Raw genomic sequence first — 23,680 nt, 5'->3', positions numbered from 1 at the left:
TTGCTCTCACCATGCGGGAGGGTGAGGACTTGGGGATTCGTGGACGGGCCTTGGTGGGTGGATGAGCTGTCACATCCAGCACAGACGCTGCAGTTCTGTTTCCTGCCCCGATCTGAACCTCCGGCCTTCTCTTTCAGACAGGGGTGCCCACAAGGTGGGGGTCTGTGTTTTGTTTTTAAATTTTGTACATTTTAAAAAGTATTTGCAGTTGCTGGTTTTGTGCAGAAAGGGCCCCAAGCCTTGGGCTTCTCCTTTGACTCTCCCAGCCTGGACCTTGCTGGTCGGGTCAGGGAGGGAGGCCACGGGGAGCGGCCCTTGGAGTCTCCCTGAGCTTCCGCAGGAGGGACAGGAGAAGCCACACTGGACAGAGCTTTAACATACAACGCACCGATAGGAAAGGCTGCTTGCTAAAGACCAGGCAGCCCAACTGGGCATTGTTTAGTCAAGCAGCCAAGAGCTCCCCAAGGTCAGGGGAGTGGGAAACAGCTCAGTTCTTCCAGCTCCACCAGAAGCAGGCACAGGAGGAAGAGATGTCTTTGCATTTCCAAAGTTCACGAAAGCTGCAAGGAAACCCAGACCCAGCATTTGGGGCTCAGGATGGAAAAGAGAAAGCAGAGAAAGAAAGGGTGTGACTGGCTTAGTCACACCTGCAGTTTGCAGGGGCAGATGGAGGTGGATTGGAGCAAAACGAGGGCCTGGAGACAGAGGAGACCCAGGGCCTGGGGCAAAGGGGAGACAAGGGGGAGAGGGGACACTCCAGTCCTTGTGGGGACAAAGGGCATCTCACAGGGTTCTTGGGCTTAGGACGGAACGAATGACTCCGACAAGTGTCCCTGAACCAGAATAGAACGTGTGGCCCAGAGGCTGGGAAACACAGGACCTGGGCCGAGAGTACATGCGGGGGGTCCAGAAGCGGGGGAGACCAGAAACTTGACTCAGAGGAACCTAGGACTCGGGGGGACAGGGGTCCTAGAGGCAGGCATCCCTGCACTTTGAACAGGACGGTGGTCCCGGGGCAGGGGAGACCCGGGGACATAAAAAAGGGCCCAGAGAAAGGGAGAGCTGGGACGTGGGCCAGAAGAGGGTCTTAGAGTGAGGGGAGACCAAGACCTGGGGCAAAACCAGGCGCTTAGAGGCAGAATCCCTGCGCCCGGGACAGAATGAACAGACCGGGGGCCAGACGTGCTAGGGGGCAAACGGGGGAGCCCGAGGCAGGGAGACCCAGGGCCTGGGGAGGAATTGGGGTAGTGGGCCCAGATGTGAAGGGGACTCAGATCTCAGGCAAAAGGGAGGGACCACAGGGCAGTATTTCAACTTCTCTGGGGACCCAGTGGCTGGTGACAAAACCCAGGCCTGCCCCTTCCATCCCACCCTCACTCACCCGCCCGCCCCTTTCACAAGACACAAGGTGTGTGTGTTGTTTTTTTGTTTTTTTTTTTTGCTTTTTTTTCATTTCTTTTTAATACAAACTTGGATCTTTGGGTGTGTCCTGCCAACAGAAAACAACAACAACAACAGAAGAGAAAACCCAAAAGAGTGAAAAATAAGAAAGAAAGAAAAAAAAAAAGCCCCCGCAAGAGGTTCTTTCCCCTCCCCCCCACCATGCGAATTTGCACACCACGGGACCACAGCAGGTTTACAGAATGCAATATACAATCCACGATTTATAATAAAACAGTATATACAATAAATAGGATATTGTTCATTTTTGTCAAACGACCTGTAGATAAATTTCTCAGTGCATACTTGCAGGGGCTCCGGACACCTCGAGGCCCCGCTTGCAACCTCTTGCACGCGCTCGCTCTCTCGCTCTCTCTTTTTTTTTGTCTTTTTCTAAAACTGTGTTTTGTTTTTTAAGTTTTGTACATTTTTAAAAAGTATTTTACAATTGCTGGTTTTGTGCAGAAAGGGCTCACCTTGGGCTTCTGCGTGGAGGAGATGGGCGGGGTGGGGGGAGGTTGGAGGAGATGGGGCTGCAGGGGGGTGCAGGTGGGGCGGGGCGGGAGGCAGAGGGGCAAGCGCTCCTGCCAGAGGACGATGTGGACGCTGGGAGGGGTCTTGGCGTTGATTTTCTGAAAGCTGCAAAGAAACAGAAGAGAACAGACAGAAGTCAGCAGCAGGCAGACACTGAGCTCTGAGAACAGGGAGGCTACGTGTGGGAGCCCACCCAGTTCCTACCAGGATTCTGGGAGAAGCTAACCCCATTGTTCCTTCTCCAAACTGTTCCCCATGAAACTCTGGGCTGCTCCTGGCTTTCTCTGAGCTCGGTTTCTCCATCTGTAAAACCATGTGTGGTCCAAGGCCATTGAGAGGTAAAGGATGAGCTGGGTGAGTGGTTGGAGTTCCAAAACTTGAACTCTAGCATGGCTGGCGTGGCTCAGAGGTTGAGCGTCAACTTATGAACCAGGAGGTCATGGTTCAATTCCCATGCCCGGGTTGCAGGCTCCATCCCCAATGTGGGGTGTCCTGCACGCCCCCAATCAGTAATTCTCTCTCATCATTGATGTTTCTATCTCTCTCTCCCTCTCCCTTCTCTGAAATGAATACAAATATATTAAAGAGAGAGAGAGAGAGAGAGAGAATTTGAATTCTAGAACCAGACACAGCTAAGTTCAAATGCTGGCACCACCATTAATAGCTCTATGACCTTGGGCAAGTTGGTGAATCTTCTGTGAGCCTCAGTTTAGTCATCTGTAAAAAGGGGACAACAGAACTATTCCATAGGTTTGTTGGGAGGAGTTAGTGGTTCAAGGCAGATTAAGCCTGGTACATAAATGCATAATAAATGACACTAATTACTAGTTGCTATTCTTTTCCTGGGGCCTGGGCCAGCTAGGCTCTCCAAGGCTGGGTTTCCTCATGCAACAATGAGTTTAGTAATTCCTCCAACCGAGGCTGTTCTGAGAAATGACACAATGGAGAAGATGGGGCCTTAGCACAGCACAGGTGTGAACTGCCGCTTTAATTTCTTCTAAATCGAACCCTCTTCCCAGCCCCCACCGATGCCATTCTGTTCCTTAGAGAGGTGAGGTGAGGAGGAAGTCTGTCTGAATAAAGGAATAAAGAAATTGCCCAACACAATACCATCTGTGTTTGGCTGCACCTCCTGCCTTCCTGAAGCTCAGGAACTCCCCAGTCCCCAGTCCCTACAACCACCAGACACTGGAGGGCTGGAGTACCCCCTTCCCTGGAAGGGCCCCGGAGTATTGACTCCTTACAAAGACCCCAGCTTTGCTGGGATGAGCAGGAAGGTGCCCTCAGGGGCAGGGATGGGCTCAGTCATTCTCAAGACCCCCAGTCATTAGCCTGACCCTTTCAGAGTTCTGTCCTCTCAGAGCCCTGAAATTCACATCTCCCACACTTGGTGAGTGACCGTCCCACCAGAATTCAGGGGCAGGTGAGGGTGTTAAAAACACCTTCTCCGACTCCTCAGCCAGCCAGCCCACCATCCCCCACCCAGCAGGAACCGGCAGCCACAGAAAGCCTCTCCTCCCTTGTCCTCCTCTTGGCTTCCCTTCCCAACAGGCCACATTTAAATTCTGCTCAGCCTCGGCTGTTGTCTGCTGGGCAGTCGGCCCCGGGGAAGACTTCTGTCCTGGGGTTGGACTTGCCAGTACTCCCCCAAGGCCAGAGGACCCAGGTGGGTTCTAGGAAGGTGGTGGGAGCAGCACCCCACCGGGGGGTGCCTCAGCCCAGGTGGCAAACAGAGATGTGAGGGGGAGGGTGGGAGCTGCATCTTTGTTAAGCTGTCAGGTCTCCTGCAGGGAGGGGAGGATGGAACATTAGCCGCAGGGGTAAGAGGCATGCCAGGTAGGGTGACAGCTATATTGCGACTCGGGGGATTGGTGGAAAAGCAACTCTCGGGGCAAGGGGTGCGGTGGGATGGATGCCAGTTCGCCACAGGTGGGGTGATAAACAGGAGCAGCTGCGGAGATAAGCAGGGTGTCCATTAGGCAGGACTGTTAGATGTGGGGGAAAGGTGCAGCTGAAGGGCTGGAGGCACCGATCTGCAGGACAGTTCTATGCAGTTTAAAAACAGCTGCTGAGCTCAGGAACCTCCTGTTGGGGTGATGGGTATAATGTGTTGGGGAGACAAAAGAGGGGGGGACTTAGAATGGGCTGCTCCAAACCACTTAGCAAGTGAATTCTACCAAACCCCAGCCTCTCCTGTTCCCCTGAAGGGCCCCAGGGCAGGCTGGGAGCCTCCTCACAAATCCCTGTCACCCCCACCCCCTCCAGCCCTTAGCCACTGCCAGTGACCCTCTCCAAGCCGGGTCTCCATGGTGATCTCAGCCCAGCAGGCAGCTCCTGCCAGAACCATTCCCATGGTGCCGGTGGCCAGGCAGCAGGGAGGCTTTCTCACCCTCTGCTAAGCCATCCTGTCTCACCTTCCTCCTCCCACCGCCCTCCCCAGCTTTCATGACTTGGCCAGAATCTGGGGGACGGTGGGGGATGGGGAGAGAATCGAATCCAGAGGCTCCTGAGCAGGGGAGGATGGAGAAGGCTGTGGCTATATAGAACCCTGACCTCACGAGGTTCAATTTTCCACAAAATGGAACCAAGGCTCAGGGCTGGGCACTGGAGACAAAGCAGAGAACAAGATTGCTAGCCCCTGCCCTTGAGGGGCTCACAGAGCAGGGAAGGAAGAAAAGCAGACCCCAAACCAGGAAATTACAACGCAGGGAGAGGAGGACTGTGCCAAGGGAAGCCCTGGGGGGCCCAGCCTTGGCAGGAGGCACTGTGGCTCTTCTCCTCCCTGCGGAGCACAGAGCCCTGTACACGCTGGGGTCAGGAGTGTGTGCTGACTGAACGACGGCGAAGATAGCGAAGACGGGTCTAAGTCTGATCAGCATGTCAAGGTCCAGCTCAGGTCGCGCACACCTCCTGGATGCTGCCTCAGACCACCCCGTTACCATAGCTACCAGTGCACTTGTCATTCCCTTCCCTGCTCCTCCAGGGCAGAGACCTGTGTGGACCTCTGTATCCCCAACACCAGCATGTGCCTAGCGCCCCAGGGCACCAGCCATTGTTCATGAGGCTTAACCTTTTAGTGCCTTCGTGATGAAGGACTACAGAGTCCCCTGCCACCGAGTCCTTGTGCTCTAGCAGTTTTCCTGTCCGAGGGGTCTGGGCACTAAATGGTCTCTGCCTGTCAGTGGGCGCTAGCACTGGGGGGCACTGAGGGATAGCTGGGCAGGGACTCAAAGTACAAATCAGGTTGTCTGGAGAGAGCTGCTCTCCCCACTAAAGGAGCACACATTCCGCCCGGCTGGCATGGCTCAGTGGTTGAGCATCGACCTCCGAACCAGGAGGTCACAGTTTGATTCCCGGTTAGGGCACATGCCCGGGTTGTGGGCTCAGTCCTCAGTGTGGGGCATGCAGGAGGCAGCCGGTCAACGATTCTCTCTCATCATTGATGTTTCCATCTCTCTCTCCCTCTCCCTTCCTCTCTGAAATAAATTAAAAAAAAATTTTTTTTTAAAGGAGCACACATTCCGTGTTCATTTAAGCAACCAGCAGACATATATTCACACCCACTAACTGCAGGCTTAGCTAAGGTCTAACCCCTACCTTCTCACATCAAACAAGGCGGCGGAGCAGAAGGCCAAGAGAGTACATGGAACTGAACCGGCTTGCTGTGTGACCTGGGAAAAGTCCTTAGCCTCTCTGGCCTTCGGTTGCTCTGTAAAATAAGGGGATTGGACAGGTAGCGGGGAGAGCGCCGAGAAAGGGCTCCAGAGACAAGTGGCCAGAGGCAACCGCAGCTGCCCACAGGCTAATCCACCCCTTCGGATGCTTCCAGGCAAAGTCAGGCCGGCAAGCCCCTCAAATGTGGAGAGGACACTGATGCCCCTTGGGGCACAGGTCACACCTGAGAGAGATTCCAGGAGGGTGGGGCTTCCATTGGGAATGGAAGGAGCTCCCCTCTCCACTCCAGGGAAGTTTTTAAAAAAATCAGAGTCCAGTCCTGGCTAGTGCTCTCAATGGTTAGAGCAACATCCCTCGCACAGAAGGGCCATGGGTTCAATTTCTGGTCAAAGGTACCTGGATTGCAGGTTCGATCCCTGGCCCCAGTGGAGGTGTGTATGGGAGGCAACCAATCAATGTGTCTCTCTCACATTGATGTTTCTCTACCTCCCTCCCTCCTTCCTTCCCTTCCTCCTTCCCAGTGTCTCTAAAAATCAATGGAAGAAATATCCTCAGGTGATGATTAACTAAACAGAAATAAATAAAACATCTGTGTCCACCAGAGAGGGGCTTCTTCAATTCCAGCTTTCCCCCTCATTCCCTCCTCAGGGTCTCCCACTCCCTCCTCTGCTGGGCATACAGGGATGCTATAGGGCCAAACGGGTTCACATCCCTGGCCGCCCACCGAGCTGTGTGGCCTTGTGTCCCTCTCCCACCTCTCGGGAGTCTCATACTTCTTACAGGAGCTGGGGGGAGGCTTATCCTCACCCTCTCCCGTCTCCTGCTAGGTGTCTGTGTAAAGACAGGGGATACCAGTGGGTACGTGTTGGGATGCAGCTGAAGTGGATGGAGGCTACAGAAAGGGCAAGAAAGTGGAACTGTGCGATCCCCAAGGGCCCTTCCTGACTCTGCCATGTGGTGCCTCCTTGCCTGGGTGGCTGTGTGTCTTTGGGAAAGTCTCTCTCTGTAAACCAGGAGGGTTGTACTTGGAGATCCCCAAAAGCCCAGTTAGCCCTGCCCCATTGTTAGGAGCATATCTGAGAACAAAAGCTGAGAGAATTCATCTTCTACCCATTCCCCAACACTTACCCTTTCCTCTCACAATTCTCCCTAGTCTACATACTGTTCTTTGACTCAAGGGGGAAAAAAACAACAAAAAACCCAAACCCTGACCCTGAAATGTCTCAGGCATGATGAGATACTGGGGAGGGAGATGGGAACAGTGCACTGACATGAGTAACTGGCCGAAAGAAGCTGATGGCGTGGGGAGGACATTCCCAGGAAGGGCTGTCATGGATGCATGAAGGTTTGGAGATTAATTGGGCCTGGGAAGGATCCTGGAACGCTTCTTGGAGGAGGTGATGTCTGAGTGAAAGATAGGAACTGACAGATGGGAGATGGATGGTGGGTAGGAAAGGGCAGGCCAGGCCAGAGAACAGCCAGAGCAAAGGCACAGGGCACGCTGGGGAAAGCGCCCCGCCCCCCACTCCCGATTCCAGTCCAAAGCTGGAAAGGGAGCGTGAATGAGGAGGAGGTCGGGGGTCGGGTCAAAAAAAGAAGCCTCGAATACCCGGAATACCAAACTAGGAAGCTGGGCTTTATTTTGCAGGGAAGGAGGTTGCAGAGGGGAGGAGGCGCTCTGGCCTGTGTGGCTCAGTTGGTTGGAGAACCGTTCCACGCACCCAAATGTGGTGGGTTTGATCCCCTGTCGGCATGTGAGGGAGAAACTGACCATGTTTCTCTCTCACATGAATGTTTCTCTCCCCGCCCCCCCTTCCTCTAAAATCAATAAAAAGAAAAAACAATTTTTGAGGGTGTTAAGCAATGAAGTCATAGGCGCAAATATGTCTTAATCAAATCACTCAGTAAATATTTGGGGGGCTCCAGACACCATGCACTGACAAACAAAGCGCTCTGGTGGCAGCAATGGGGGGAATGGACTAGGGCAGGGGGCAGGAGACCTGGAAGGTGCTGGGTGCTCTGCCCCAGGCGGCTGAGCCGGCGTTGCAGCTTCTGAAGTCTCAAATGTGTTCAAGACCCATTTTCTGCCTCAAGGAACCCGGCAATGCCCATACCCTGCTCATGGTTCACAAGTGGTCCCTGGCGTCCCTGGTGGAACTGTTTTCATCCCCTTCCCTGGAGAGTGATACCCACACGGAGGTTTTTCATAAACACCTATTTATAGGCTGCAAACTCCATGAGGGCAGGACACCGCTTGTCTTGTTCAGCGGTACCTTCAGCACTAGCTGCAATGCGTGGCCCAGAAAGGTGGCTGGCTCATGCGCGTTGAATACAAAATTAACCTACTTCCTTCTGCCCTCCAGCATACACAGAGGGCACTACGGCAGCAGAAGTTATGGTGACAAAGGTGGCACATCTGCCGGGGGAAAAACCATGACCTGTTACAAAGCCACAGGAAATCTTTTTCAGAGGATCTGCACGGAGAGAGAGGACTGGTGTGGATGCGTGTGTGGGCAGGCCTTCCAGCTGACCTGGGTCCTGATACCCAGCTGGCTTCCGGTCCCTTGGGGTGGGGCCTGTGACTTACCTTGTCTCTCTGGCTCCCCAGGGAGAACTTAGTTGCTAAGGCAAAGACCTAGGCAGCATTTCATCTCCCACCAAAACCCCCACATTTGCACGAGCTAGATACCAGGTCCTTCCCAGGAGGGAATCTGGTTGAGCAGGTGGAGGAGGCCTGGCTGCAGAGTCCTGAGCAAGCAGGCGAAGGTCAGGGGTGTGTGACTCACACAGATTGGATCAGAGGCCCCAGCATGCAGGTGGTGAGGAGGATTTTATCCCCCCATTTACCAGCCACCGATTACGTGCTCACTGTGCCAGGGACTCGGCTAAGTGCTTCACGGGTAATCTCATTTAATGCTCATAAGAGATGCAGCAAGGTGACGTGACTCACCAGGTCACTTGGCCGGTTTGAGATGGAATCAGGTTCTGCACACAGGCCTGTCTGTGCCCACAGGCATGCTCTTCCACCCCCTTCTCCTCTTCCCCCCGTTTCAGGGCTTTTTGCTCCCTTGGGTTCTTCTTCCAGGGCCACAGGGATGTGGGAGAGAAGGAGCGTGAGAGGGCATGTTCATGGAGAGATTAGATTTCCAGGAAATGAGGGCTCAGAACAAGAAGGCCTGGCCTGAAAATGGCTGCGGGAGAGGCAAGAGCTAGGATCGGAGGGAGGCCAGCCTCGGGGATTGGGAAGAGGAGCCCCGAAGAGGCAGGGCAGGGCTGGCTGACCCCTGACGTGAGGGCCTCTTCTTGCTCAGAGCCAGAGGCAAGATCAAGTGACCTCTTGAGGTTTCAAGACACGAAGAGACAAAGCCCAGAGCAGCCCGGGCCTGGCCCCGGTCCGGGCATGCCTGCTGACCCTGCTGGACGGTGGCCTTGGGAGCTGCTTCCTGCTCTGGTCAGGCCCCAGCTGGTGTAACCTTGGAGGACCTGTGACATTTCTCTTGGACTCAGATCCGGGCCTGAGAGGGAGCAGGGAGGAGAGGGGGGACTCGAGATTCCTGAACACCTTGGAGGGCCCTCCCTCCCCTCCCCCCCTCCTCCCAGGGCATGGTAGGGCCCAACAAGGAGCCAGTCTGTCTGGCTTTGCTTTCCTAAGGGACTAGAGAAGAGGTCTGTAAGGGCCCAGGTGCCCGCGACCCCCACCCCTTTTATTCTGTCCCATTAGCTCAGCTCCCAGACCAGTCTGGTCCCACATTCTCTACTCTGGCTCCTCTGAGCTCTCCTCTTCTAGTTCCCATTGGGACGTGACCTGCCCTGGCCCACAGTTCCCTCTGCCTGGAATGCCCCTCCCCCATTCTCCAGTGTCCAAATCTTGCCTACTCTTCAAGGTCGAGCTGAAATGCAGCTTCTTCTGCAGAACCTCAACATCCATTTAAAATGTCAGGCCCAGGAACAGTTGCAGGGAACATCCGACCAATCTGTCATTTTGTGGGTGGGGAGTCAGGGGTGTGGGGCGGAGGGGGAGCAGTGTGGCGGGGGATGTGGGGTGGGGGTGATGCCAGAACTGGGTTCAAATGCTGGCTCCACCACTTACTAACGATGGGTCCTCTGGGCAAAGCTCATCGCTGCACCTTTTTTCCTCAACTCCCTGACTGAGGGTGGGGACTCGCCTCCCAGGCTGCTGAGAACGGCCAGTGAAGTCGTGCTGCACCAAGAGCCCAGCACAAAATGTGTCCCTTTTCTCACCAGAGGGGCAGAGGGATGACTTCTGACCTCAACACCCACCTTCCCGGAGCACAAGCTTTGCTGCTCCCTGCCTCTTGGCACCTGCCACTTTCCACCCGGTGTTTTCTTTGTGTACTTGTTTTAGCTTCCTGGGGTGGACGCTGACCTCTGAGAACAGAGGTCATGGCTGCTTTGTCTCCCCATGTCTGGCACTGGCATGGGCATGGAGGGGCTCAAGATGTGGCTCAGCTGAAGGACTGCTTCTCCGTGCCCGACACCGAGTGCTGTCTGTTGGCGAACGAGCCTGTCACTGTCCTCTCTGCTTACGTCCTGTTGACAGGGACACTCCCTCTGCTAACTCTTCCTCCTCACCGTTCCATGCCCTGTATCCCCAAACCTTCGTCCCCACAGTGGTTTTCGTCAGTGCCTGGCCCTGGAAGGCTGTCTCAGGAGAGGGAACTGGGGTGCCATCTCAGATAAAGGGAGGCAGCTCTACCATGGCCTCGGTCAGAGCCGTCCGCAGTGCCTGCCTGGGCGCCCTCCTTCACCACCTGCCCTGCTCCACCGCGACCCTTGGCACGTCCCAGCTGAGGGCTCACCTCAGTGGCTCCCTATTTGTCTTGGAAGACGGTTCCAACTCCTTCCGATGCCCGGCGTGATGCTGGCTTTGCCTGCCTCGCCCCCTCACTCAGCGCTACTGTCTTCACAGCCGAGCTCCTTCCTGCCTCAGGGCTTTACCCACTGCTGTCCCCTCTGCCCAGAATGCTCTTCCCACCCCATCTGGTCAGCATTTCTCACGGCCTCCTAGCTTTTCTTCTCTTTGCAGTCCTTCCTACGGTGTTATTTCCCAAGTACTTTGCGCCATCCTGTTTACTGTCTTTCCCTCTAAACTGGAAGCCCCCACCCCCACCCCAGGACCAAGATCTCACTCATGGTATTCACTGTGGTGTCCCCATGCCTGGCACGTAGTGCGTGCTGGACAGATGTCTTTGGAATAACTGAATGCATTGGTTTGAGGACAGTGCTGTCAACTCCTAGCTCTGAGCAGGGAGCAGGGCCAGAATGTGGGGCTGGATGGTGTCCCAGTTCCTCCTGTGTTCAGGCCTCACTGGTGGCTCCATTATGTATCTCACTGAGCTGTGACCTGCCCAAACACCCAGCCCCCACACCTATTTATTTTCCCACCCAGAGCCTGGGAGGAATGGTTTTCGGATTATTTCACATTTCTGATGATCCATGAGACATCTCCCCTCCAGTGAGAAGGATCAAGAGTTTGACATTTTAAACCCTAAGCAGCTTCCCCCTGCCCTGCTTCAGATCTGTGGCTCTACTGCTTGCAGTAAGACGCACGGGGATGGGAGGCCATTTTAATCTCGGCCTGGCTTCATTAGGAGGAAAAATAAGCTGCCCTCCCCCCGCAAATACGTTTGATCCATTGTCTATGCCATGCAGAGTTGCAAGGGGCTAAGAGAGTATCAAAGTAAATTTCCTTGAACAGATGGGGAAACCGAGGCTGGAGTGGGGCGGGGATAAAAGCTTGGTCAAGGGCATATAGCAAGTTGATGGCCAATTGGGGAATGGTCCTTCTCTAGGCCTCCTGCCTCCCACATGCTGCCCTTTGCCACCTTCAGGCACTAAGGGAGCTGAGGTCAGGCAGGGAGGGTGTAATAAGTTTCCACTGACATGACTTCAGGACCCGGAGTCACCCTGGCCTTGAATGGCCTCCCCAGATCAGGGACGGGGCTTTCCAGGAGCCCTGCTATTCTTTCTCAAGGAAGAGCCGCTCCCAGGAGGCCGCAGTGGCAGCAGAGGTGAAGAGAGAGGGGCTCAGACAGGGCCCCAGCCCACTCCACCGCCACCACACCTGAGCCAGTCCTGCGACAGGTCTGTTGTTCAAAAGTGGGATCTGATGGGCCAGTTGTGCCTGTATTTCTGGAGCAGGCTGTTCATCAAGAAAATGATTTCTCCAACCTTCTCCCCTTTTATTTTCCTTTCCTAAAACATAAAATCTCGAGAGCATAATACTGTGACTCTAACTATGGAGGTCACAGTGCCTGATAAAGACACCTGAATATCTATCAACATTTAACTGAGCTCTTGGAAAAGCATTTGGCTTCAGGAAAGGGCCTGGCTTTTTCCAGGCAGGAGACATCCTGCCCAGGGATGGCCCACTGACACCGGCTCAGCAGGACCCCAGCACCCCCTCCTCCCCTCTGGATCCCCACCCCACATGCCCGACCACAGTGAGCCTACCTCAGGCCAAAGACTTCGAAAAACAGCCTTTGAGGGGACCATGGGTGACCAGGAAAGGATACTCCAGGCCCTTCTATAAAGCCCGTAGAGAGTGTATGACCCACCATCCTGGCTGCACCTTTAACCTGGCCCTCGCCAGACTGCGCCTGAGACTAAGTGAAGCTCGTAGGCAAACGAAGGAGCAGGTCAGGGCGGTAACTTGGATGGGCCCTGGCAGACAATTACACAACCTGCCTCCCCTTCACAGAGCAATTCAAACGCCTCCCTTACGTGAGGTCAAGTGGTGACTGTTTCCTGGGACTCAAATGTGCCTGTCAAGGCCCTCGCATGAATGAAGGAAATATCTTGATGAACCAAACTAGATGAGACTGTCCAGTGTACGGTTCTCCTGTCACTTGAATAACATCCAAGTCCCATGCTGGGTTCTGCGCCCAAGCAACCCATTTCCATAAGACTGTTCCCCAAATCTAACCCTGGACTCCTTACTGAATCCCAACTCCTTGTTTTCAGGCCCCCAATCTTGTCCTTAAATTCTTCCTGCTCATCACTATACCTCTTCTCCTCGGCCAACCTCTAACGTCCCCATCTCCGCCCCCAACCCCCAGGCCTCTTCCCACTGCACCCACATCCCCAGACTCACCCAGGAACAAAACCTCGAGGTCCAGTCGGCACTTCAGTTGGCACTACAGGGAGGTGACGGTGAATGTGTCCTCAGGGTGAGGTTCCGCCATGGGCCCCAGGAAGCCGCTCTTGGGGCCCCCACCCAGGCCGGGATGCGCCTGTGGCATAAAGCCTGGATACCTATAGGTGGTATCCTGCAGGGGCAACAGTGAGTCCCTTGGCACAGGGGACAGGGTCAAGTCACTAAGGAGCGGGCAGCCATAGCCAGCAGCGGCTACAGCAGGGCCACGGGGTGGACCAGGTGGCCGGCCCATCTCCAGGGGCTCCTTGTCGGCCTTGGGTGTGGCTGGTGGGCTAGCCAGGTGTGGGGCACTGAGGCACGCAGCCTCCGTCCTGCCCAGGAAGTCAGCTAGCAGCCCTGTGCCCACCTTGCCTTCATAGGGTGGGCTGCGTGCAGCCGAGCCTGGCGGGTACCAATATGCTGTGCCCTTGCAGCTGGGGGAGTCGTAGTGGGGCTGGCCCAGTGGCAGGTCCCGGCAGCTCAGGTGGGCCTGGGCTGCAGCCGCATGGCCTAGGCTGGCCCCCGGGAGCCCATGCTTGAGGGGCTCACAGGCAGCCAGCTTTGTGGGTGGCGGCCGCAGCTCTTCCTTGAAGCCCAGTGTTGGTGAGCAGGTGGGTGAGTACGCCTTCTGCAGGCCAGCATCAAACACCGTGGGCGGGTGGGCCAGCGGGGGGAAATGCTTGCCATCCAGCTCGGGGGCACCCAGGCTGGGTGAGTCGCAGTGGAAGCCTTGGCCAAAGGTGCCGTCAGATGGCGTGGACGGGTTCATGGAGTAAGGTCCCATGAAGTCACAGGGGTCTCGCTCACCCACACCAAAGGCCCTTGACTGCGAGGGCAGTGGTGACATGCTGCTGTCCCCACTGTAGTAGTCCAGGCCGAGGTCGGGGCTGTCCTGGAACAGCGGGTTGACGGGCTGTGGCTTGGGGATGAACTTGGCTTTGGCTGCGGCGCCGCCCCGCTCCTTCTTTGCTGAGCAGGCCCCACCGCCCCGTCCGCCCCGGGGCTGCCGGGGCCCTGTGCTCCGTTTGGACGGGTAGCCTGAGGCAGTGGCTGAGGCGGATGACGGGAAGCCCAGATGTGAGGCCTCAAACAGGTCGACCTTCTTCCGCCGTCCGCGGCCGGGCTTAGAGCTGCTCTGGAAGAGGACGCTCTGGTTCCAGTTGTAGCCGGGGGCCGATGAGGCCTCGTTCCAGTCCATCATGAGTTTCTCCAGGCTGGACAGGCTGGACTGGCCCTCGCTGCTCGAGGCCTCGCTGTTGGCACGCCTGAAGCCGCCTCCGACCGGCTGATTGAACTGGGTGCTGTCGGAGGACGACTCGGAGAAGGTCTCGGACATGGCTGTCTGCTGCTTCACCTTCTGTGGCGTGTAGTTGGAGATGTCCAGGATCACGTTGGGCTCGCTGACATGGCAGTCGAAACCGGGATTGTAGAGCTGACTGAAGGCCTCCGAGGCCCAGTCCAGGCCTCCATAGCCCTGCCGGAAAGGCCACTGAGAAGCCCCCACAAACTGCCGACAGTTCTCAGGTGAGGGCTGGAAGGAGGAGGAGGAGGAGGAGGCAGCAGAGGCTGTGGTGCCCTTGGGCACCATGTAGCCGCCAGGCGAGACCGTGCTGGCCCGGCTGTCACAGCGCAGGGGTGTGGGGGCTGAACCAGAGAAGGCAGCCCCCTCAGAACTGTTGAAGAAGGAGGCCTTGCCTGGTGGCAGGCAGGGCCCACCAGTAGGCGGTGGGGCATAGCCAGCGCTGTGGGCACTGCTGGGCGAGGCGGGCAGGCTGTTGCCGCTGCCATAGGCAAAGCTGCAGTCCTTGCTGTTAGCACAGTCTTGGCCCGTAAAGGGCTTTGCTGGGGCGAATACACTCTGTCCAGCCCCATAGCCACCGTACTGGGGGGTGTAGGTGTTGGCAGGCGGGTGGGTGGTGGGTGAGCGGGCCACAGCCGAAGGCGGAGGAGCCAGCTTCGGAAAGGTCTCCGCTGCCCGGCAATCTGAAGTGGCTGGGGTTATCCCGTAGCTCCCCGCCCGGCCTGGTGGGAAGGTCTGGCGAGCAGGCAGGACAGGCTGAAAGGAGGGGTCCGCTCCAGGGCCACTGCTGCCCACCGCCACTGGGCTGGCCTTGGCTCCCCGGCTGGGGAATGTGGCCAGGCCCCGCTGGGTAGGCAGGGCGCTGGTTGGGGGCCCCGCATAGGTGCCCGATGTCTTCCGGGACTCAGGGCCAGGGCGTGAGGCTGAAAGGGCAAAGTCCAAGAGGTCGGAGGAGTCATCTGAATCGAGCAGGGAGCGAAAATAGCCAGTGAAGAGGTTCTGGCGCTCCTGGCTGAGCTCGTTCTGGCCCGCAGGCGTGCCCGTGCTGTAGTAGCTGCCACGGCCTGAGGTCCCGCTCTCCAGCCCAGTGGAGGCAAAGGCCCGGGCCTCAGTCCCCTGGAACCCACAGTTCCGGCCAGCTTGCCCACCTGGGTGCCCATGGTGAAGGGCCCAGCCACCACCCTTGTCCCCGGCCCATTCGGCGCCTGCCTCCCCAAAGCCGGGGCCACTGGGCACCTGCTCTGGGAACAGAGTCCCATTCTTCCGGGACCGCCTCTTGCGTTTGGGCTTCCCCGTGAGGGCATCCACCTCCCCACGGCCCCGTTTGCGGGGATGGCCCAACTCGGTGAGGCCGGGGCCCCCCACCCCGGCAGCTGCCACTGCCACCACCTTCTTCTTCTTGCCGATGCCCTCAAAGAAGTCACTGAAGGAGCATCGGGCTGCCTTGGCCGCGTGGCTCCCACCCCGGCCCCCGAAACCACCTGCTTTGCCACCACGCCGCCGGAAGCCCTGCACGCGGTGCAGGAAGTGGGAGATGCTCTGGGTGTCGGGGGCCTGATGCACCGACTCGGGCTCGCTGGGTGTCCAGCAGCGGGGCGGTGAGCAGCGCCCGGCACACTGGCTCTGGCGGTTCAGGAAGGCCAGCTTGGCCAGCACGTCCGAGTACTCGGCCTTGCTGTCGTTGGCGTCGGCTCGGCATGGCCATGGTGGCTGCTGCCACAGTGGTGGCCTCCGCCGCCACCACGGCTGGCTCCTTGGGCTTGCCGGGACCCAGCAGCAGGTTCTTAGGAGGGCGGCCACGCTTACGTTTGAGGATGATGGGCATCTCGCCGGGGGGGAAGACCACCACCACGTTCCGGCCGTTGTTCTTCATCTTCAGCAGCGGGGTGGGCTCGGCCGACACACGCAGGCCCAGCTCTTTGCCCTCCACGCTCAGGCTGCTGCTCAGGGAGGACACCTTGTACGTGGTCTTGTTCCGCCGCCCCAGCGACACGGGGATCTTGGCCATCTTCACCACCATGCGGCGCACGCCCCGGCACTTGGTTTTGCGGGCAGGAATCATTGGGTTCTGGGAAGAGTCCAGCTCCAGCTCTGGGCCTGGGCCCGGCAGGGCAGGGGGTGGTGGAGGCGGTGGTGGTGGAGGCTCCGCCAGGGCGGCCGCCATCCCCGTGGGCATAGGCAGGGGCAGCAGGCGGCCCTCAGGTCCGGCGTCTGCCTTGCGCCCCCGACCAGCTTTCCGCCGGCGACACAGAATCTTTGGCCTATCAGTGCGCCGCAAGGCATACTTGGGGAGTCCCTCCGCCCCAGGGGGACCGTGGGGTGAGCATAGGTCCAGGTGCAAGGGCTCGGCCAGTGGGCAGGGCCCTAGGGGCTGCTGGGGCTCCAGACGACGGCCGGGGACGTCAAGCAATTTGGGCAGGGGGTCAAGTCCCTGAGGGTCAAGCAGCTGTGACTCCAGGGAGTCGGGCAGGGTGTCCAGGGCCTGCAGAGACAGGCTTGGCAGCCCCAGAGGGTCAGCGAGAGGTTGCAAGGGCGGCAGCTCCAACGCCTCCCCAAGCGGTTCTAGTGCCTGTGGGTCCAGGAAGCGGGGCTGGGGGTCCAGGAGCTGAGGCTCTGGCTCAGGCGATGGCGGCTCAAGGGCCTGGGCCTCCAGCAGCTGGGCCTCGGGGCAAGTAAGGGAGGCCAGCTCATTAAGGATGTCGGCATCAGCGAGTTCTGAGTAATCAGGGCCGTCTGGCTCAGGTTCCGGGGGCAGGCCAGTGGCCGCGGCCGTGGCTCCGGGACTATGGCCTTGACTGGGCTGAGGACTGTCTCTCGGCTCAGGCTCAGGCTCATAGAGGGGGTGGCCGGGCCGCTCAGACTTGGCGTGGGGGGTAGGCCGCTCCTCGGGGCTGCGGATGCTGTTGGCCAGACTGGGGGAGGAGAAGAAGCTATACTGAAGGTCACCAGGGGGTGGGGCGGGCGGGCGGCTAAGCCGGAGCCCACCGCAGTCCAGGTGCACACCGCTGTGTTGCAGGTCCTGGGAGAGCCGGGTCAGGTCCTTCATGATGTCAATCAGCTGCACCACTGGACGCAGGTTCACCCGCCCGTTGTCCCAGTGACGTTGGGAGCTGCTGCCGTCGCCAGCAGGTGTGGGGCAGTGGGCCTGCGAGACTGGACGGGCCGCCCGAGGGTCGGGAGGTGGGGTGGGAAGCAAGGGGCGGGGGGTAGGGGGGCCGCTGGGGTAGTACTTGGGCTCCCGGAGGTAGTCAGGAGAGCTGCACACGGCACTGGAAGTCACCACCAGGCCCTGGGGCTTCACACGCATCCTGACCTTGTCCTCCGAGGGCCACCAGGCGGGGCCGGGGCTGACATGAGGGTGCGAGAAGCCGGGACCAGGACCTACCGGGCAGGACAGGCAGGGGGTCCCTCACTGAATACTCCAGTCCTATCAGCTCCCATATCCCCAGCGAACCTCTGCATCCTCTCTTAAGTCCCCTCCCCAAGCCGATCTGCTTGTTGACCCCCAGCTTTTCCCAAACCACCACATGCACCCTGAAGCCCTCGCAAGCCCCAGTCCCTCTTAGTAACAGCGCACCCCCTTCTAGGTCCTGGCTGTGTGCTCAGGATACCTGCCTCCGAAAGGGAAGAAGAGCAGGGCAGGGCAACCACTCCAGAGCCAACGGAAGAAGAGAGCCAGGAAGTCCTATCAAGCGCAAGGCCTCCCTCCTTCTTGTCCCCATTCCCAGGGTTCCAGGGGAACCCCAGCCACTCACCCTCGGCTCTGCCGCCTGGGCTGTCACACTGGAAATATCTGTGGGCAACAAGACAGGCAACAGGAGATCTGAATGGTCTGGTGACCAAAGCCCAATCACTGCCCACCTGCCCTCCGGCCCGGTCTCCTCCACATACCCCCCCGCAGCTCCCTCCAGTGCACACACCCGGCTGACCTGGGAGAGAGAGGGCCCCCGTGCTTGGGGGCTCTGCTAGTTGCTGGCTGTCAGCTGGGGGTGCCGTGGAACAACTTCGGCCTGAGCCCAGGCCTCGGGGCGTGGACAGCGCCTGGAAAGGACCATCGCAGCTCAGGTTTAGTGAGCACCTACTGCATGCCCGGCCCTGGGCTGAAAGCTGTCCAGGCATCACTTCATTTAATTCTTCATACCAGTCCTGTGAGGTAGGGGCTATTAATAACCCCATTTTGCAGATGAAGAAATGGAGGCTCAGAGATGAAGTAACATCATTCACTCATATTATTTATGGCGTGCCTACTTTGCACAAGGACTGGGTAGACAAAACATCAGATAATCAAAATGACTTAATTATTACTGGGATAAAAGCTGCAAAGAGAAAGTGAAAAGTGCCTGAGGTCAGAGGTTTAGCAATCACACCAGGGAGTCAACAACAACAGAAGCTCATACTTCGGGGACTTTTCTCTGTTGCCAAACACTGGCCTAAGCAGTTCATGTGGATTATCTCATCTAACTTCCTACAAACCTAAGATCAATATGATTATCATCCCCACTTTTACAGATGAGGAAACCACCCACTGTGAGGTTTTAAGCACCACGAGGGCAAGGATTTCTGTCCTGTTCACTTCTGTGTGTATCTCCCAACGCCCTGATCAGCACACGGCCCACAAGTGCGCTTCAGAAAATACTGAATGGATGCATGAAGCACACAGAGCCCTCACGGGCTCTCTCTTAATCCTCCCCAGACCCAAGTGTGACCCAAGAAGGAGGATGAGGGAAGGAAGACAAGGATGTGGAAAGGGACCATTTTCTGACGCCCCCACCCCACAGCTAAACATTCTCAGAGCCCTCTCTATTTCACCTTCATAGTATTTATCACGACTGCAATCAATTACTTGTATAATTGGCTGTGCAGTGTGTCCCCCTGGAGTGTGGGCTCTTTACGGGCAGGGACTGCATCTGTCTTGTTTATTACCGCTGTATCCCAACCCGAGGGCCTGGGCTATGGATGCTACATAAATATTTACCAACTGACTCCCTGAGCGGGTTTGGGCAGAGCTGGGATTTAGATCCAGGCATGTCCGACTTTCAAGGGAGCCTGAGGACTCAGGGCCTTGGCTGATCCCCAAGAGATGGGATCTTGGGGAGCAAGGAGCTGAAAGGGCCCTGACTACCACCAGGGTCTTAAAAATCCTGACAGCGCCTAGTGTTTGGCTCTGACCTAATCCCCAGGGTCCATCCCCCACAGACACCTGCAGACTCTCACTGGTGGCCACACTGCCCTGTGCTGTCTCCCACAGGAAGACTGCAGACCCGACTCAGGGACAGGATGGTATACGTAAGGACACTCCTCCACTCCCTCTTGGTGGACATCGATTTGCAATCTACCAAGCATCTCCACACATACGACCCACTGAATCCTTACAGCAACCCAGGATTCATGGTTTATCTTCCCCTCCTTACAGAGGCAACAGGCTCAGAGCGATTGTGTAACTTGCCTGAAGTAACATAGCTGCTAAGTGGCAGGATTCCTAATTCTGCCCTAAGTCCAAAGCCTCCTTCTCCTCCCAGCTCCTGCGACTCTCCTTCAGCCACTCCTGAAAATGCTCCTTCTAGAGCTGTGATCTAATTTAAGGCTGGGAGGAACCTTAAAACCATCGAACCCACTGGCTTCCAAACCCTGGGCCTGGGGGAGCTGCGGAACATTCCAGATGCCCAGGCCCTAGTCCAGGGGAGTCTGACTCACAGATCTGAAGGGACATCTGGGAATCTGTATTTTTACTTATTTAATTTTTTTGGGGGGTCGGGTGGGGGGTCGGTTAATCCTTAACAGAGGATATTTTTCCATTGATTTTTAGGGAGTGTGGAAGAGAGAGGGAAAGATAGAGAGAAACATCGATGTGAGAGAAACACATCAATTGGTTGCCTTCTGCACGAGCCCCGACCAGGGCCTGGCGCCCAGGGAGGAGCCAGCAACCAAGGTACATGCCCTTGACCAGACTCGAACCCGGGACTCTTCGGGCCAGAGGCCGACGCTCTATCCACTGGGCCTTCAATCCAGTCTGCGAAGGAAGCCTTCCAAACTGGCTAGGGCTTTTATTTGTTCAGAGAGAGGAAGGGAGAGGGAGTTGGACATAGAAAATCACTGAGAAGGAAACATCAATGAGAAAGAAACATCGATCAGCTGCCTCCTGCACACCCCTGCTGGGGATAGAGCCTGCACCCGGTCTGGGCCCTGACTGGGAATCGAACAGGCAGCCTCTTGGGGCATGGGTCGGCGCTCAATCACTGAGCTGCAGCGGCTGGGCTGGGAATCTGTATTTTCAAACAGCTCCCTGCTCAGTGGGTACAATGTTTTAGTGCCACCTCGAGCCCCTCCCATTTTACAGATGAGGAAACTGAGATCGAAGCGGGAAAGAGACTTTGCTCAAGGCCTGGGGAGGGCCCTTCGGTTGCTCATTCCAGCAGAACATCCCTCTGTCCACTGTCCCTTCCCTCCCTGCAGCTCCCAGGCCTTAGCTGGTCCTCAACCTAGTCCTGCCTACTGGATCACTCAGGGTTCTGCTCTGCCCATGCCTAGCCCCTCCCAGGCCAGGCTCACGAGGCTCTCTCTGCTCCAAGAATCCCACCCTGCTCTTGCAGAAAGGACTGTGGGTGACACCCTCACACAGGAGGGAAGGGGCGCAGGCTCGGGAGTCTCCAATTCTGATTTCCAACACTGTGGTTGACCATGGCTCCCGATACCTTCCGAGAGCCGCCTACCAGAAGCCACCATCCTGCCCTCGCTGAGGGTGGTGTTTACTGAGCCTCCCTGCTCTAGAGACCTCCCACTTGGGACTAGCGGCTGCGATCTTGGCAGAGAGAAAAACCTCCTTTCCAGTGGTTGCTTCTGTTCCACCCACCCATGAAGACCTTTGGGCATGTCCTCCTGCCAGACCTCCTGACTGTCCTCTGCTCTCTCTTGCAGGCCCTGGGATCTGAAGGAAGCAGCTGGCTCTTCTCCCCACCACACCCAGGTGGCCGTTTGCTTGGACCCCTCCCAAGGGTACCACCTATCCCATGTCTGTGAACAGAGTCAAAAGGATCTTTCTGTCCCTCTGACAGCTTCTGGGTCAGTGTGTCTGAGCCTGCCCATGGGGACACCAGACGGCTGGGAGGGGGCCCCAACCTGCTGTGCACAGTGCCGGGAAGCGCCAGCCCACATCCTCCTCTCTCCTGCCTGCATACTCCTCCCCCCACCCCCCCACCATTTCCCTCCCGGCCTGGACTGAAGGCCCAGGGATGTCCTCAAATGGAAAACACGACATCAAAAGGGCCATTACTGCAGCTGCTTCGAGAGCTCCAGCATCTCCCCTCTGGGCCTTCATCTCCCAGGACCTGTCCCCCCAGGAACTAGGCAACACCCCTCTCAGTCTCCTCCTCGTCTGCCCCCTCCCTCCCTCCCTCCCTCCCAATTACACCTAAAAATCTTCCAACCTGACTCCCACCCAAAGTGACAACAAAAACAACAATAATGAAAAAATACTGGTAGCTGTCACTTATTTGGCATTTAAATGGAGGCCCAGAGAGGTTAAGCTATGCCTTTAAGGACCAACAGCCACGAGGTGGAAGAGCTGAAGTGTTAATTTAGGTTTGCTGGGATCCTCTAAACCGAACTTCTTCACTGTCCAGAGGGTCAGCCCTTCCTCTGCAGCCTCCTGCCACCGTTCTCGTCCCAACCACCAGTTTTAATTTTTGAATTCTAATCTACCCCCTGCCAGCTTCGTCACCCACCCCTCGCACCTCAGCCATCCTGCTGCACTATCCTCCCTCACCACTAGGTGTCCCCTCAGAGCCACTGATGCCCCCAAGGGGAGCAAGCCCCGCCCTGCTCCCCGGAGCCAGCAGCCCCCGCCCCAGCACTGCACACCCCACCCTACCCCCAGACACACAGAGCTCCTTTGTGCGGCCCTCGCCCACCCCCTTCCTGCATGGAGTGGGGCACCTGGCAAGCAGGTCTGCCCTAGACCCGCCCCTGCCAGCCCCCTGACCTGGGTGCCAGGTGTGCAGGCACCACAGCCAGCTCTGGCTGAACCCGAGGGTCACCCTGCCTGGAGGCCCTCCCTTCCTCCCTCTGAGGTCACCCAGGGACTGTGCTTCCCGCCCTGCTCCGCCCCCATCCCCTCCTGCCCTTGGCCCTTCCAGACTTCTGTCCTTGTCTTTCCCTCCGTCTCCCAGAGGACTCCCCTCCTCCAGCCCCACCAGGCCCTCCCCACAGCCTCTCACCCCCGCCCACCTCCTTCCCCTGAGAGCTCCTTGTTCCGCCCCCCACCCCTCCCTGCCCAGGTCTGAAGAACTCCTCCTCCTGGAAAGTTGCTGCTGGAAAGGAAGTGACTTCAGTGATTTGGCCACAAGGCTGGGCACTGCTGAGCCCAGCTCAGCTGAAGGCTTGCCCAGCCCACCTCCAAAGCACAAATGGTGCCATGTGCACACAACACCCAGCCCCGAACACATGCTTTCCCAGGGACACACGGAGAGATCCCAGTGTGTACACACACCACACCGTCCAGCGAACCCACCTATCACCCCAGGGTGTTCAGGTTTTTGCCTACACACCTCTCCAGTGTAGACTGACACTGTACACATACACCATCCGGTGTGGCACACACAACACTCCAGTATTCCCACACCTGCCCAGGACACACTCTGAATCCTGCGTACCCCTCACTCCAATGTGCTATATACACAACCCTCCAACACCCCCAGCTCAGCCCACTTATATAGTAACTCTTGTATCCAGAACCTTGCACACGTCAGGATAGAGCCCCCCACACACTGGCTTACACGCACACCTGTGTGCCTGTACACAAGGTGCCCTCCACTTTTACTGTGGGTACACAGCCCTGCATCCTCCCACAACTGAACCTCCCCACCCTTACAATCCCAGGAGGCCCCACCCCCAGACCTCAGGCCCCAGGAATGCTCTTTTGGAAGTTGGGTGGAGTCCCCAGGCAGGCTGGGCTCTGGGGAGCTTCCTGGAGCCTAGAGGCTTCATGTGTCAGTTCAGGGAGTTGCCTCTGCAGGGCAGGGCAGGGCAGCCCCACCTGGCCTCTGTGGCTCTTGAGCCTGGGTGGGCTAGTGTGGGCCAGGAGGAGGGAGGCGGGTGCTGCCCCTGCTCCACCTCATCCTGGTTGGGCAGCCTGGCGTACCTGAACGACTGGGTCCTCTCAGCACCTCGCCTTGGTGGCCCAGCTCTTGCGTCCACAGATTTCAGTCCTGGGGGTGGGCTGCACACATCAGGCACTCTGGTTTCCACCTTTGCCCTGAGTTCCGCTCATTGTTACAAACCCTCTCTGCCCAGTTATCTCAGGTCATCATGGAGCAGGGAAGGGTCCCCAGACTAGGAGGCAGGACTCAGGAAACTTGCTGTGTACCCATGGGCCTCGGTTCCCCTTTCTGGGTAACGAGCAGTTTGAGTGAGTTGCGTTAATATATTTGGGTTCTATCAGGGGCCTCTTTTTGGCCTAAGCTGGCAGGGGGAAATCCCTGCCAGGACGGGGAAGTAAGTCCCCCTGCTGCCTACTTCGTGGGGGTGGCCGAAGCTCAGACCTGGTTTCCCTGTTCACTGTTACTTACCTGAGCAGGCTG

At 57.5% G+C, this 23,680-nt stretch overlaps 1 protein-coding gene across 1 annotated transcript in view; it reads right to left on the bottom strand.

The window, feature by feature from the left end:
• Positions 1-1,428: 1,428 nt before the first annotated feature.
• Positions 1,429-23,680, bottom strand: part of AHDC1 (AT-hook DNA binding motif containing 1) — a 51,972-nt gene continuing 29,720 nt past the window's right edge. The window contains 5 exon segments of the mRNA XM_015557234.1: positions 1,429-2,079; positions 12,764-15,802; positions 15,804-17,486; positions 17,861-17,898; positions 18,035-18,146. Coding sequence (XP_015412720.1) covers positions 12,807-15,802; positions 15,804-17,412 — 4,605 coding nt within the window. The 5' untranslated portion in view covers positions 17,413-17,486; positions 17,861-17,898; positions 18,035-18,146 and the 3' untranslated portion in view covers positions 1,429-2,079; positions 12,764-12,806.

This window comes from Myotis davidii, unplaced genomic scaffold (assembly GCF_000327345.1).
Source record: "Myotis davidii unplaced genomic scaffold, ASM32734v1 scaffold149, whole genome shotgun sequence".
NCBI classification, from domain to species: Eukaryota; Metazoa; Chordata; class Mammalia; order Chiroptera; family Vespertilionidae; genus Myotis; species Myotis davidii.
The sequence above is the reverse complement of the archived record's forward strand: the minus strand, read 5'-3'. Positions and strand labels throughout refer to the sequence as shown.